The 14,201-nt window shown below is 46.8% G+C and overlaps 4 protein-coding genes across 4 annotated transcripts; all 4 read right to left on the reverse strand.

Moving 5' to 3' along the window:
• Positions 1–163: 163 nt before the first annotated feature.
• Positions 164–1,081, reverse strand: FVEG_11949 (hypothetical protein; the record flags this gene model as incomplete). Its single annotated transcript, XM_018901273.1, has 1 exon — positions 164–1,081. The coding sequence occupies one exon, from the start codon at positions 1,079–1,081 to the stop codon at positions 164–166; it is 918 nt and encodes a 305-aa protein (XP_018759729.1).
• A 515-nt stretch (positions 1,082–1,596) lies between these two features.
• Positions 1,597–3,615, reverse strand: FVEG_11948 (L-ascorbate oxidase). Its single transcript, XM_018901272.1, has 3 exons — positions 3,360–3,615; positions 2,380–3,308; positions 1,597–2,329 (listed from the first exon to the last, which is right to left on the reverse strand). The coding sequence occupies exons 1-3, from the start codon at positions 3,606–3,608 to the stop codon at positions 1,702–1,704; spliced, it is 1,806 nt and encodes a 601-aa protein (XP_018759728.1). The 5' UTR covers positions 3,609–3,615; the 3' UTR covers positions 1,597–1,701.
• A 1,258-nt stretch (positions 3,616–4,873) lies between these two features.
• On the reverse strand, positions 4,874–5,783 carry FVEG_11947 (hypothetical protein; the record flags this gene model as incomplete). Its single annotated transcript, XM_018901271.1, has 2 exons — positions 4,874–5,147; positions 5,198–5,783. One exon carries the CDS (start codon positions 5,781–5,783, stop codon positions 5,211–5,213), a length of 573 nt encoding a protein of 190 aa, XP_018759727.1. The 3' UTR covers positions 4,874–5,147; positions 5,198–5,210.
• Positions 5,784–6,091: 308 nt separating this feature from the next.
• Positions 6,092–7,462, reverse strand: FVEG_11946 (hypothetical protein; the record flags this gene model as incomplete). Its single annotated transcript, XM_018901270.1, has 1 exon — positions 6,092–7,462. One exon carries the CDS (start codon positions 7,460–7,462, stop codon positions 6,092–6,094), a length of 1,371 nt encoding a protein of 456 aa, XP_018759726.1.
• Positions 7,463–14,201: the final 6,739 nt, after the last annotated feature.

Consider the following 14,201-nt stretch of genomic DNA (forward strand, 5'->3'; position numbering starts at 1 on the left):
TCGTACTATGATAGTATGAGAAATTAACTTTTTAGTTGATAGCTTTGTATATAGTATATACGTTGTATGATAGAATACTTGTCTGTGCTGCATCAGTTGCCGCAACTGTGTGGCAGATTGAGATTGGCTATTAATCAACGAGTAATACAAATCACCATGCTAACTAAGAACTATCATTCTCAAAAGTCCCCTTGTTCTCTTCCAACCACGCTCTGAAATCTTGCATCCCGGGATTATAGGCACGGCACTCTTGTACATCACCACCGTAACCCTCATCAGTAAACCACTTGAACATATCACCAACAGACCCCTTCAACACAAACTTGACCGCACTTGCAACCGGACAAGGCGCCAGAGCCATCTTTTGACCGATGACTACATAGTAGATAGCATCCGCCTCACGCTGTGTGAGCTCATCACCCACGAGCGTCAGCGCCATATTCTTGTACATCTCCGGCCACATGAGACTCTGAGCCGCAAACCAACCAATATCTTTAGTCGACACCATCTGGAGCTTCTTACTTCCCATCTGCTCCCACATACGCGTGAACCCTCTTCCGTGGATATCAGTTGTGATGTTTTCGAAGAAGGTCACCGGTCGCAGAATAGTGTATGCCATTTGCTGTATGCTATCGCGCGCCTGCTGTTCAAGATGTTTCTCGATGGCATATTTCGCAGCAAAGTTCTTGACGTAGGTAGGATTATTGGGAGATCGCTCAGGTCCACCGCGGTCCCCTGAGGAGTAGACAAAGCGCTGGGCACCATGCTGTACAGCAGCATTGATGACGGCTTTGCCTTGCCGTTCTTCTGCTTCTGAATTGATTTGAACGCTGTACACGCCCCAAACTGGACCAGCTTTTGCGAAAATTGCCCCCACGTTGTCCAAATCACTCTCAATAACAGATACATTGGGATTGGCCGCAAGAGCTTGAGCTTTACGAGTGGTAGCGTCGCGGGTGACTGCGATGATATGGAAGGGAGAGTCAGGCGAGTTGGAGAGGATGTTGTCAATGACAGCACCACCTTGCTTGCCTGTGGCGCCAAAGATCAAAAAGGTCTTTTGTGTATTAGGGGCCGACATTCTGATTTATAGAATAGGATGAAGCTTGAGGCTTGAATGTTTTATGATTGTAAGTAGGATGCTGAGAAGAATCGATTGACTGTTCAGATGAGAATAATGTTCAAGCTCGCGGAAACATTTATATTTATATAGTGCAACTATTCGAATTCTCTTCCGCTTTAACGGCGTCCGGACTGACATTTCTACATACAAAGACTGAGACGGAGCAATTAAATTATCTTGAAACTCACAGCTGAAAGATCGCCATGCGAGTGCGAAAAGATTGAGGCCCCTTAGGCGAAGCAAGGCTTAGCTTGAGGAGTGCTAGAACGTTTCAAGTTAGACTTGCTCTCGTATTTCCTCTTTCGAGCTAGCAAGCGAATGCGAGCCGGCTAGTTTATTCGCCCATTTATCGTGACGATGCTGTTTTGTATTATCTTTCCCGACTACGAAGTTTGAAGGTTTCCTTACAATACTGACACGATTGAACAAATGATCTCTGTGACGTACCTCTTAATTCTATACGACAAGAAGTAACGCACGAATGAATCTCTTATTACACACTTCTCTAAAAAGCTGAGTCTAGCTCTCTCGCGTCAACTAGTGACAAAGAATCACAAACCAATCGCCCAATCTATCCCCTAGTCATCGTCACTATAATAGTGGTTCACAACTGGAGGCTTAGCACCAGTACCGTACGCACTACCACCATAGTTAAGATAACCCTGCGAGTAAGGCAGAGCAGGGAACTTGCCCTTGATCTCTTGCGCATCGCCAAACACCCAAACTGTCGCCATACCCATGACCTGATGCTGAAGAATATGGCAATGCATCATCCAAGCTCCGATGTTCTCTTCAGTGATCTTGATTCTCCACGCTCTCCAACCAGCTGTATGGTGAGGTACGCCCTTGGTAGCATACCGATACAGATTAGTCGAGTCTCGAAGAACAGGCGTGAAGTTCTTGAAGTGCTTCTCGTTCTCATGTGCATCGTAAGTGCCGTTTCCTGAGCCTAGATCATAGACATGATAGCCGTGAACATGCATCGGGTGAAAGTCCCAGCCTCCTGTAGGACCGTTGTTGTTCTGCCACACAATATCCAAGACTTCGCCGACCTTGGCTGGGAAGGCTTTTGTGTTGGGGTCAAAACCGCCGTGCTCTAGAGCAAGGGTGTAGTTGGGTGTCTGGCCGGTTTCGTAGACTTGGATGAGATATGGGACTTGGTTGTGATCTGCTTGGACACTTTCCTTCCATGGGAGACCATTTTGACTAGAGGATTGATCAGTAAGATGCAGGGAGAAATGTAAGATGGTACTCACGCCCAGGCAACTGTGCCGTTCAGTGTACCATTCTCATATTGTCCAGTGGTCAGGACCTGATTGATCTGAATGGTCACCGTCCTGGTAACCTCGCTCAAACGTGGGAATGCCTTGTTGTTGTACTCCGAAAGCCCCTGGAGCTTGTACTCAAGGTAGTCGTAAGTGTTGTTGGGTAAGACAACCGGTGAGGAGGGTGGCAGAGTCCTTGGTAGCTTTGGTCCCTTGGGACATTTGTACCTCAGGATAGCGTAACCACTGATCTGCTTAGGTCGATCACGACTCTCATATCGTACCCAAAACTGTGAATCGTCACCATGGCAAACTTCCTTGGCAGACTTGGCCTTGAGGAGATAGCTGAAGCGCTGACCGGACGAAACTTGAACGTGATCCACCTTGGCGGACTTGGTATATGAGCCATCGGCTTCAATGACTGTCAGCTTTTCGTGCCCATCAATTCCAAGCTTAATCATCGACAAAGCAGTTGCGCCAATGAACCGCATGCGGTAAGTCTTCCCGGGATCGACTTCAATGACATGAGGCGTGCAGCTAATGTCAGAAGCAGTATCGAAGCTCTGGTTTCCCGAATTGCCGTTGATGGTAATCGCTTGAGGCTCCCCAGACCACTTAAACGGATCTCCGAGAAGGCCTGCCTCAATGGTCTCATCTGACGCATCATAGTTATCTGCGACGATGAGCGCAAGATCTCCATCGTACTTGTATTCGGGCTTATCCGCATCCTTGACGATCAGGACTCCATGCGCCGTCAAGCTCTGCAGCCCAACGTGCGAGTGGTAAAAGTACGTCCCAGCATCGCCACGCTGAGGCCGGACTTCATAATCGAAGAAGTTATTCGCGGGAATGGGCCATTGGCTGACAAGAGGTGTACCGTCGGAAAAGGGTGCCGCTCGTTGGCTTATTCCATGCCAGTGCTGTCTCTGTCAGCTGACGCTTCGTCAATTGGTTGCTGTAAGCGGACTTACGACGGTGAGGTTCTGGTCTGGCACGCGATTGTAGACACGAATCCAGACTGTTTGTTCTTCCTTGAGGTGGAGCGTAGGTCCCGGAAAAGTCCCGTTAAAAACGACCGATTGACGAGATTTGCAATTGACTTTGATGTCCTCTAGCGTAGCTTCGAGGACATAATCCGGCGTAAACGTCTGATCATGCACCTTGCATTTGGCAGCTGCCAAAGCCAACAATGGCAACACAGCCAGAATATTGAACTTCATTTTGCAGACCCTGCCTCAAATCACAAGAACAAGATCCAAGGTAAAGCTCAATTGCTATATATACTTCAGCATGATGCGGCACGTCGCATTGGGGGCCCAGGTAGTCCAGGCCCTCCGAGGTGCATTGTCACCCAACAAGCTTTCAGCCCGGATGACACGGCGTGAGCACTAAAGTATCACCTGAAGAAAGGGGCCTAGCGACTTTCCAAAGCGAGCGTGGCACGGTAGGCAATGACGTCTGTGATAGTGTCAACAGGCGGTGCGATTTGGTAATAACCAACAAAATACGAATAATGAAGGACGAAGCTAACAACGCAGTAAGCAGAGACTTCTTGGTAATTGGTCATAAATTCAAGATCGTCGGAGTTCTCACCGTTCTTTGGGCGCTGAGTCTGACCGGTTTGGGCATGTGCATGGCTTAGCCGGACTAAATGTGCTGTTAGCTTGGGGGCGTAAGGTTTTATCTAGGCGCTATCTAAGCATCTGCCGCGTTTGAAACAAATTGGCATATGCAGAGAACTTCGCAAGCTTCGCTAGCAGCTGGGATCATCCCCGCTTGCGTTAATTACAGCCCCGTTGATCTGCATGACAGTTATTTCGGGGCTTCGGAAACGGCAAACTTTAATTGGGAACTGTTGCGCGGACTGCCATCGGATCAGATGATGTGCGATGGCTTCAATTGGGATTCTGGGGGTATGTCGGGTGTCGAGGCCGTGCGACGGTTTTGAATGTGCCAAACCTTGCAACTTGACAGTGTTGTAGCCTCAAATTTTGGCTGGCGAGATAAGTTCCTGAGATGTTCTGATTGATTGTTGACGGTTGCTTTGAGGATGCAATTGGCGATAAATTCACCGTAGCTCATGCATGAGGCCTTAATCATGCATTCCACGGCATGATACTCAAAGCAGTTGCAAATGAACTCTTGGCGTGGTGGTCAATTTGTATCGAGTGACGCAAAGTAAGGCAGTTCCTTGGGTTTTCGACAGAAGCAGCTGAATGTTCGACTCGATGAAGGGCGCGTCTGACCTACAAAGACCGATCCAGTGATTGAAATTGACTAACATACTTATGCTGTGATTCCTCTGAGGTGTAAAGATAAAGTACTGAGTAGACTAATCGGGAGGTTAGAACTGAGCAAGGTTCAAGATTTGATTGTAAAGTTGGAATGGAACTGTTACGAGGACTGCCATGGATGAGAGATCAATGTGCGGCGTGGTATGTGGTGGCTTCAACGATGCTCGGAGAGTATGTCACGACAGCGCGAATGGCATGAGACCAGTAGTGTATTAGAATTTCGAAATTTGGGACTGAGTAAGTGACGATGGTCTTGGTGCATTAATAGCTAGACCTTGCCAAAATGTCCAGCGACAAGCTCGAACCCGGAACCAAAGATACCAGCCGCCTTATAGACCCGCCGGTGTCGAATCATGTCCTTTTGCCCTTGGCCACCCGATAGCACTCCGCCTCGCTTCTGGTCTGAGAGGACATATCTTGTTGACATGCTGGCCCTTCAAAGGCTGTTTACCCGATCTCGGTTGACTGACTATTGTTAGAGAAGTGGTTCAAGCTTTGTGTATTTGGATACTCACATCAAGATAGCTTTCATGCCTTTCCAATCTGAGACGCAGAGGCTGGATCATCTGAGGCCTTGCGCTTTTTTGTCGACGGGCTCGCCTCATGTTGATGCGCGGACGATGGTGGAGTAGCGTCAGACTCATCATCATTGCTCTCATCAACCATCCACTGGCGGGTGAAGCCATTCGGAGTATTGCTTAGTTCATCTGACTCGAGCTGGTTCACATCGTGAATAAGATTACGAATGTCGAAGTAGTGGATTGTCTTAGTGAGGTGCTCGTTGGTTACCACGCCTTTTCCTCCAGAGCGTTCGCGTCGACTGGCAAGACACAAGAGAGTGTATTTGATTTCTTTCAGCATATTAGCTGGTAAGTCATTTGCCTGGTTCATGACGATGACGGCTCGGCCGAGAAGGAGGTTGAGACTTTGGAGCCACGAAAGATCCATGATAGTAGGTGCCGCTGCACTTAACCAAAGCCAAGGCCACTCTCCAACCATCTCTTTAATCTCTTTGCATAAGATAGTCTTAGGGTCATTCTCGCGGCTCAAATCGATGCTGGCAGGGCATGATTGGGGAGGTGGACGACCCCTGGGCGTCATGGTGGATGATCGCGACGCAAAGGATGCAAAAGTGATTTTGGATAGTTTGGTTAAAGAGAAGTTGTGTTGTATAGGTGAGAAGATGAAGGGAAGAGGAGAAGATGGGGTGATGGAAAGTATGCCCGGACGAATTGAGCGCGGTGGAGGCAATGAATCAGAGTCTTCGAGCGCGTCAAAACTTTGCTGGGAAAATCACTCAAGCGCTGCACGGATGGACCACACGACGCACTCAGAAGAGAAAACACTCGGCCCTCTATTTAGGTAGACTCATTTAGTAACTGTCATTGTTTACAAAAGCCTCTGAAGAACTACAACCTCTTGATCAACTTCTTACTCAACATAAGCCTTGACACGACGATCAAAAACGTCGCAGCAGACCCAGCACCGGCCGCATAAAAGATAGCCGCTCTGTACGGCTCAATCGACGAAGCCTCAGACGCGCCCGCGGCATCAATCAGAATCCCCGCCAAAGGCGCGCCCATCAAATATCCAGGTGCCCAGAATGACGCCATGAGACTAATAGACGCAGCAGCTGATCCAGGCGCAAGCGCAGCTACAGCTGTCGGCAGTGCAACAAAGAAACTCCCGTTCGCACACCCGTTGATAACGGCGAAGGCGAAGAGTGGCGGGAGCGATGAACTGACGGGCCAAATTGCTAGCATAGACACACTGTTGATTAGAGCTGCTAGGGCCAAAGAGTTGAAAGCACCCATGCGGTCGCAGATCCAACCGCCAAAAAGTCGACCAACGGCCGTAGATGCACCGAAGCCTGCGACAAGACCGGCACCTGTTGATGCTGAGAGACCAATCGACCTCGCGAATACTGGCAAGAAGAATGGTGGCACGAAGAGAGCAAAAACTCCCACAGCGCCAGACATGGTCAGAGTAAGGAAAGGCATGCTCTTCAACTGCGACCAGTCGAATCTCGTTGTTGTTCCACCGCGCCTAAGCTCTGTAAGGAGATATGCACAAGGTATTCCAGTGACAAGGATCGAAGCACCAAGAATTCGAAATGTCCACTGAAGCCCAACCTTGTCGATCATCGCCTGCGTTGCCACAGGGAGCACAGTTGCGCCAACACCGCCTCCAGCTTTCACGATCCCATTAGCTGTACCGAGCTTTCGGCTGAACCACTGAGTGGGCATCGTGTTTGTCGCAGTGAAGAGCAGCGATGTTGACAACCCAACAAGTAGTCCAGCGATGCAGAAGAGACCCGCGAGATGCTCGAGGGTGAAGCTCGTGATGATCAAACCTGACCCGAAGAAGATTGTTGCCACGAGACTGGTGATCCGTATACCATACTCTCTCGACAATCTGACCGATATCAAGCCAAACGCGACCATGCAAGCCATATACAAACTCCCTACGAACGTAATAGTTCGAATGTTGGTGTGAAGCCGAGGGGACTGAACAATAGCAGCCTGCAAGACTCCCCATGCCGTAGTGTACCCATTTATCCAGAAAATTAGAGTGAAGCACGACGCAACAATTGTCCAGCCATATCCGCCATCAGGAATTGCACTCGTGGCGTTCTCTGGTGGCTCTTCCTCGTTTCTCACTGCATCTTCAGTTGTGTTGAGTGGACCATGGCTTAAAGAAGACATCTCCGTAGTATCGCCTTGGCGTGACGGATCCATGTTGGATGTTGTGACAGATTCTGCGATTGTGTTGGTGGCCATTGTGAAGATGGTGGGCGACTGGAGATGTATGGGCCACTTCCACTTTGAGAGGTGAGAGCTATATAAGGTACAAGGTAAAATACTATTGATGCAGAGAGAATTGACGTCGAAATATATCACATGGAGGGCGCACTTTCTGGGCACGGTAGACGAAGGGCGCGCGGATAAGCAGAAGCATAAGCAATGACGACATTCAACATGCCTTTATCTTGGACATGGACTGCCATCTTCCCAGTCAAGTTAGATACTCTTTTACCGCCAACAAACGCTGTCCTAATATGGCCTCAATGCGGGGTTAAACATCTTTTCGCTTACAGATCTAAGCCTTGGCATTTCATTGACGACTCGCATATCCTGTGTAACACGCTGACAAAATCACTGACAGTGGTATGTTGTTTGTCATGTCAATTTGTATCTTAGCGCAGAGTGGACATTTTCCAGGCGCAGCTAGATCGGAAGGCCCAATCTATCGAACTTTTAACCCATGGAGTTTGTCAACATATGTCACTATGATGCTATGAGAGACAAGCTTAGAGGTGGCGGATGCCAGCTTAGCCAGTGCACCATGTTGAATGACAAGAGCTTGACTCTTATCACGGAGCACAACGGTCTATGTGACCAACCGGAAGAGGGTATCGCGGAACAGTAACGACGAATCAATGACATTCTCTGCGTTGTGGTGTCATGAGCTCCGCCGAACAGGGTCTTCTATTCACATACGGAATTCCGCTCCCAAAGCACAATGAACCCCGTAGGTCCGTTTCATCAACATTTATGGGGCTCCGCTGCCGACAAATCACTAGCTATAGCTACTGCGTAGCAGGGATTTGTGCTATGATATCATGGGGACGAACTGGTACGAAATATATTACAGTTCATTACCAGGTGCACCTACAGGGCTCACCCCGAACATACTCCTTGGCCATATGAAACTTCTACTTCGACTTTTTGTTTTTCTCTTTGTGCTTGCTTGGACATATTAGGTTAGGGCACGTATCAGCTGTTAAAACCACCACCACGTACACACTCCAGTCCGGTCCTCCTGGCTTGAGATGCCATTCGTAGGAAGGCGTGCCTCCTCTGAGAATGCTTATCCGTTCTTGGATATCGGCGCCGCGTATATAAGGTTGGCAATAGTCCCATCTAACAAATTCAATATAGCCACAAGCCGTGCAATACTTGACATCCTTTATACACAAGGTGTTGTTCACTTCTGGGTTCTAATGACCAGTATTGAAATTGTGTAGATATTAAGGAAAGGCAGGATTTAGCTCTTTTGTGGAGAATCAAGGCCTGGATTTATACAAAGACTTGCCGAATATTGAATGGCAAGTGGCTCTGAACAGATATAAACTAGAAGAGCCTGTTCAAATCAGTAAATTGAGAGAGGATCAGTGCCCTAATACTAAGTCATCCCGAAGGCGTGAGCTTAGCTTTACATCGTGCTACTACATAATTAACTAGGTGCTACCATCTGCTGATCAAGTGAATTAGGTCTCAGGCTCGTTCCCATGTTACTTCTCATTCTCCTTGTCACCTTCAGGCTGTTTCTCTATCACTTTCTCCTCTCATTCCTTTGTGTCCTCCTCCCCGGCTTCTTTCTTGCAAGGGCATTCTGGATTCGGGCAAGTCTCAGGAGTAAAGCTGTCGCCTACGGTAGTCTTCATTTCCCCGTAGATCACCAATGACGGAGAATGGAAGGTCGTTGAACTAGTCAGTCCTAAATATGACGGGCAGTATATCCACTTCAAAGTCTCGGTATGTTCGCAGGCAGGACAGTATATTATTTCGCGGATACACATATTATCACTGGCGTAGGCAACGTTCTTGAACGCAAAATCTTCTTTGGTGGATATGAAGTCTCTACTATGGAAGAATATCGTTAGAGGGATAAGTTGATACTGAGCGCTGGATTTTATAGTCACCTTTTTGTGAGGCGCCACACGCGATAGAATATGACATAGATAATGACCGAAATTCGATCAAAGGACCTGATGGTTATTGAAGAGCGCTGCGGTGAATTATTATGCAGGAGGAGAAATAAAATCTTGACTCAGTGAATGGACATCAGACAGTATTACCACAGCTAAGTTGCCTTCACTCACAGCATGGAATTCTGCATCATTGCCTTGCTTGGCCGGAAACCCTGTAAAGATGCATTCAGCCTCGGAAGTAGAAGCAAGTTTCAATGGCAGATAAATGAAGACGATCCTCTACTACGAGACTCCCCATACTTTACATCAGTTCTCACGGCATTCCGTAGTGATGGGTCTATAGTAAGGACACGAAGCGAAGTCATCACATCTCCCTTGATTAATTAGTTTCAGCTAGCGAACTAACCATAACTAGATTGAGTTTTATGATAGTCAGGTGTTCGCATTTCATTTCCTTCATAATCACACTCACTCTGGGTTACTCATCAAAGCCTCTCTAGATGTCGCAGTTCTCAAACGCTAGATACTAAGCTCTTTATTTCAGCTATTTGATACCAACTCTCATCATCATGGCACTCTTTCAACAAGCGCTACGCGTCTAGTCCATCAAACGTATTCCAGTCAGGTCGATGCGTGCAGTCAAACCTCTAGGGCGCTAGAAGAAAGGAGGGTCTGGTGTGTATGATCTGCCTGAAGCAATCCAGGCATTGTATTGAGCCACACATGTTGCGCAATGGTCAAACGTGGAACTCCTATCCTGATCGACTTCGGAGCAATTGCTCAAATCACAACGTTCCTTGTTAGTCCTGTAAGCCTTCTCACATCGACGGATTTCAAGGTCGACGCCTGTCGACATGTGGCACCGTCTGCAGCGGTAGGTGATGTTTGTTAGCCAACACATGGTGAGCTTGCAGTATATGAGTAATTTTAAAATGAGGTTGTTAGCCGTATAGTGGTGTAGAATCTCGGTGGAGTGTGGTTCTGGTGTTGGTGTAGGAGGGAGAGATCTTCTTGAGGCTAGGATGGCGGGCTTATATACTTGGGAAAGGTCAGTGATTCACAAGGAGAATGTGTCGATTTCACATACTTTGGGACTAAAGTGTAGCGAATCTTATGTTCCAAAGGCCATGACTTGTTAACAGCGCATCAGACTCGACGTCTTACCTTCACAGCCTCTGGGATCTTCCGTATGGTATAGGTCCCAACATAGCTGACCGATGTAAGTAAGCTATTAATGCCTGGTTCAGGTACATACCAGATATCTCAAACGTGATAGGCGGTAGCTTATATGAAGTCAGAATTTACAGAATCACGACGATAGACAGGTGATATATGAACCTTCGGATCTTTGCTAGAATAACATGTTCTAAAACGGTGAATACTATGTGTGTACCTGCTCAGAATATCTATTGTACTACTGTTCAGGGAGTTTATACATACGGAGGCGATGACATAAATGCCAGAAGTGACTCGTTGGATTTGAGGTTCGGGCTCTAGCTGCAGATAACGGCCGTACATTTCTCTCGCTCTCAAACCTTGGGGCGTTCTATGCTGGCTTTATGCAGCGAAAGAGCCTCGTCACGGGTAAAACAACACATCTTATATCTTTCGAATCAGCAACATAGGAGAAGTTTCCCATTAGATTAGCTGCAACTTAGCTAACATTACCTCAAGACGATAGAAGATATGTCTGACCTCTACCATGAGAGACTTAGGCTACTCCCCGGGGCTGACAGTCCAATCCCAAATATAGCCCATCCTAGACTTGCTACTCTAGGCAAAAGGTGGGCGAGGATAGTAGGGTCTTCCCGCCCTCACAGCTGCCTGCCACCGATCGTACTCCATCTCACACGTAGCACATTCCTGCCATCTTAAAAGCCGATTTACTGTCCCGTCGGTGCAATCCTTCAGACTACAACGCCATTTGCCCTCTGCAGCTGCTCTCGCGCATCTCTGAGTACCGTACTCGCTACGTATCACCTGGGCACACCGTAAGCACCGGAAATAAGTGGTGACACAGACACACATATCGGCGCGTTGATATGTTTAGCGATGTTATATTTATTTGAAGTGATATTGGTCGTGATGGAAGTGTTGGCGAAACAGAGAAAGCGTTCCAGGCTTTGAGACTGACGGAGTAGATATACTCGGAGATCATCAGTGATCCACGGTGAGAAATGTGCATCGTGGAAGAGTTTGTGTTTCACTGAATACAGCAAGCGCTACCTTTCTTTATATTTGTAACTCAAGTTTCACAGTAGCGCTGATGAAATCAATATTGTATCAAAAGTGTAACATAACGGATTAGCTAGTATAGACGCGCCATATTGCATAATTTTAATATGTGATTGACTTACTGAGCAATATTAACCCGTGTTACACAATACAGACAACAGAACAATTCGATTTAGACCAGTGAATCAACATCCTCATGAGTACCTTGTCAATTAACCAGCGATGATATATGAGAATTGTGTGCTATTATTAGGGTATTTCTGGTAAATTGAAGACTCTTACATTAAAGCTGGCTCTTCTTCCAGGCTATCTAGGATCTCACTTCCCGTAGTCCTCATACCCAGGGAAAGGTGGATCAGGCCTTGGAACGTCATCACCCTCATCTACACGCAACTTCCAAAGAAAGAAGTCCGCACGGCATGTTTCGCACTTTTCATACGGCTCCAAAATCTCCCAAGGCGTTGTCCACTTCGCATCTGGGCAAACATGAATACCTCTCTCCCTGGCTTTAGGACATCGCCTGACTTGGATATTAGAGGTCAGCTGACATTTGCAACGTTCGCAGAGGTGGAGGGTGTCTTTGACTCGGCACATATCGGGGCTTGATCCTTGAGATTGGAGGGATTCTTTAGTTTGATGAGAATCGAGATCAGATGTAGCGTCCTGATGGATATAAGCTAACGGGGATTCTTCCTTGTTCTAAATGAGAAAAGAATTTCTCAATAATACTAATAAGACTTATATATACTTAGAAGATCAGTGATTAGCAAGTGTTGATATCATTTAGCTATTTGCCGTTCTGGAGTGATCGATTTGTTAGGATAATGATATGTGATGCCACTGAGATGACTCCACTGAGTAGTGGTGAAGGTGGGCAATATGCAATTCATGTCTCAGCTACTGCTATAAATTACTGATCACTAAATCTGCTTCCAACACTGCATCATTGAAAAAAAAAGGAGCACTTGATCATTTACTGTAGTTGCCAGCGCTACCAAGGATGTAGCAGCTCACGCAACATCTCTGGGTCTATAATTATTTATTTATTCACTGAATAACTGGTATGTTCAAAGTGAGATCTAAGTGAAAGAGCTTAAGCAAGAGCCTTATTACTGTAGAAGGACCTATACCTTGTTATGAACATCAAGTCAGTAGCGCCGGAATGGAGGATAAGGGTCAGGAACCGGCCATCCCCGTCTCAAATCTGCCTGCCATTGATCGAACTCTCTTGTACATGCTGAGCAACTGGCCCAAGGTTTTGTTCTCCAGACGGGTGCCATCGAGGTAGTATTGCTGCAGCTGCTGACGCCTTGCTGCAGGGCTGTCATGCATCTTGTAATGTCAACTTCGGAACCAAGATCTTTATCGCAGCGCTCACACTTGTAGAATATGACTGTCCTGTAGCACATCATTAATTAATTTTCTCTGAGATAATTTTGAGGTCTAGAATATGCTTAGTCTGTAGTTTGAGGAGAGAATAATTCTCTGCTGGGTTTGCTGGTGGTTACGGGCGGAGTACTGCAGGGTCTCAAGAGGTTTTATACGTTTGTCTCAAGCTTCATTCAATCACGACAGGGCAAAGTCTGCGCATCACTTGAGTAGGTTTCACGAGACGCTTCTATAATGAATGTGAAACACAATACTATCAAAAACACATATGACGATTTCTCGAGTAAGTGAACAAGTAGTGAATTCTGAGCGATTAGAATTCTACCTCTCAACTAGTAGAATGGTGGGTTAGGCTGATAATAGTGTCCCTGTCGCTGAGCGGCCAGCCATGCGTTGTACTCGGCCATGCAGGATCTACACTGCTGCCAAGGTGTTACCGAGTTCACGCTCCGTTGCTCGCAATAGCCCCTGTCACAATCTCTCCCATGTGCTATAGCCTGCGCACAACAATGGCGACGCTCCTCTTCAAGAGTGATTCTCCCACACCGAGAGCACGCATAAGTATATTTAACAATGACGCACATTCTCAAAATAGCTTCACACTCTTCTGTCTTGTTATAATGTGGACTTTGGGAATTTGATAAGTTCTGTTGGCGCCAGTTTATTTAAAGAAAAGGAAACGACTATCTGTCTTAGCTATCCAGATTTTATACACCAAGAGTGACTGTGACTAACTCTCATTTTCCGAAGTCATATGATTCAGCTTCAAATGTTGACCATCTCAAATGGAGGGTTAGGTTCATAGTAGAATCCAGCTTGCTGGGCCGTATACCACGCTTGATATTCTCTGGAGCACGCGTCACATTCCATCCAAAAGACTGGCCGGTTGACATCACTTGACGTGCATTTGTGTGGCGGGCAGAGGGGCAGACTGGGGTTGGGGTTTTCTGCACATTTTGCATAATCCTGCTTAGATCTAGTGATGCAACGACAGCGGCAGCAACGGAAAGTGACGTTAACGATATGACACATTGTGTTATTTAATGTTTGGTACTTTCTGTTAATTCTGTTGTTTTACTTTGATATTGAGGATTGTATATGAAGATTGATTTGAGAGGAAATGGCCTTCGGACCTCCAGTACTATAGGTTTATATACTTGTAGAAATATGGTGAATAACAA

Source organism: Fusarium verticillioides, chromosome 4 (genome assembly GCF_000149555.1).
Source record: "Fusarium verticillioides 7600 chromosome 4, whole genome shotgun sequence".
Lineage (NCBI taxonomy): Eukaryota > Fungi > Ascomycota > Sordariomycetes > Hypocreales > Nectriaceae > Fusarium > Fusarium verticillioides.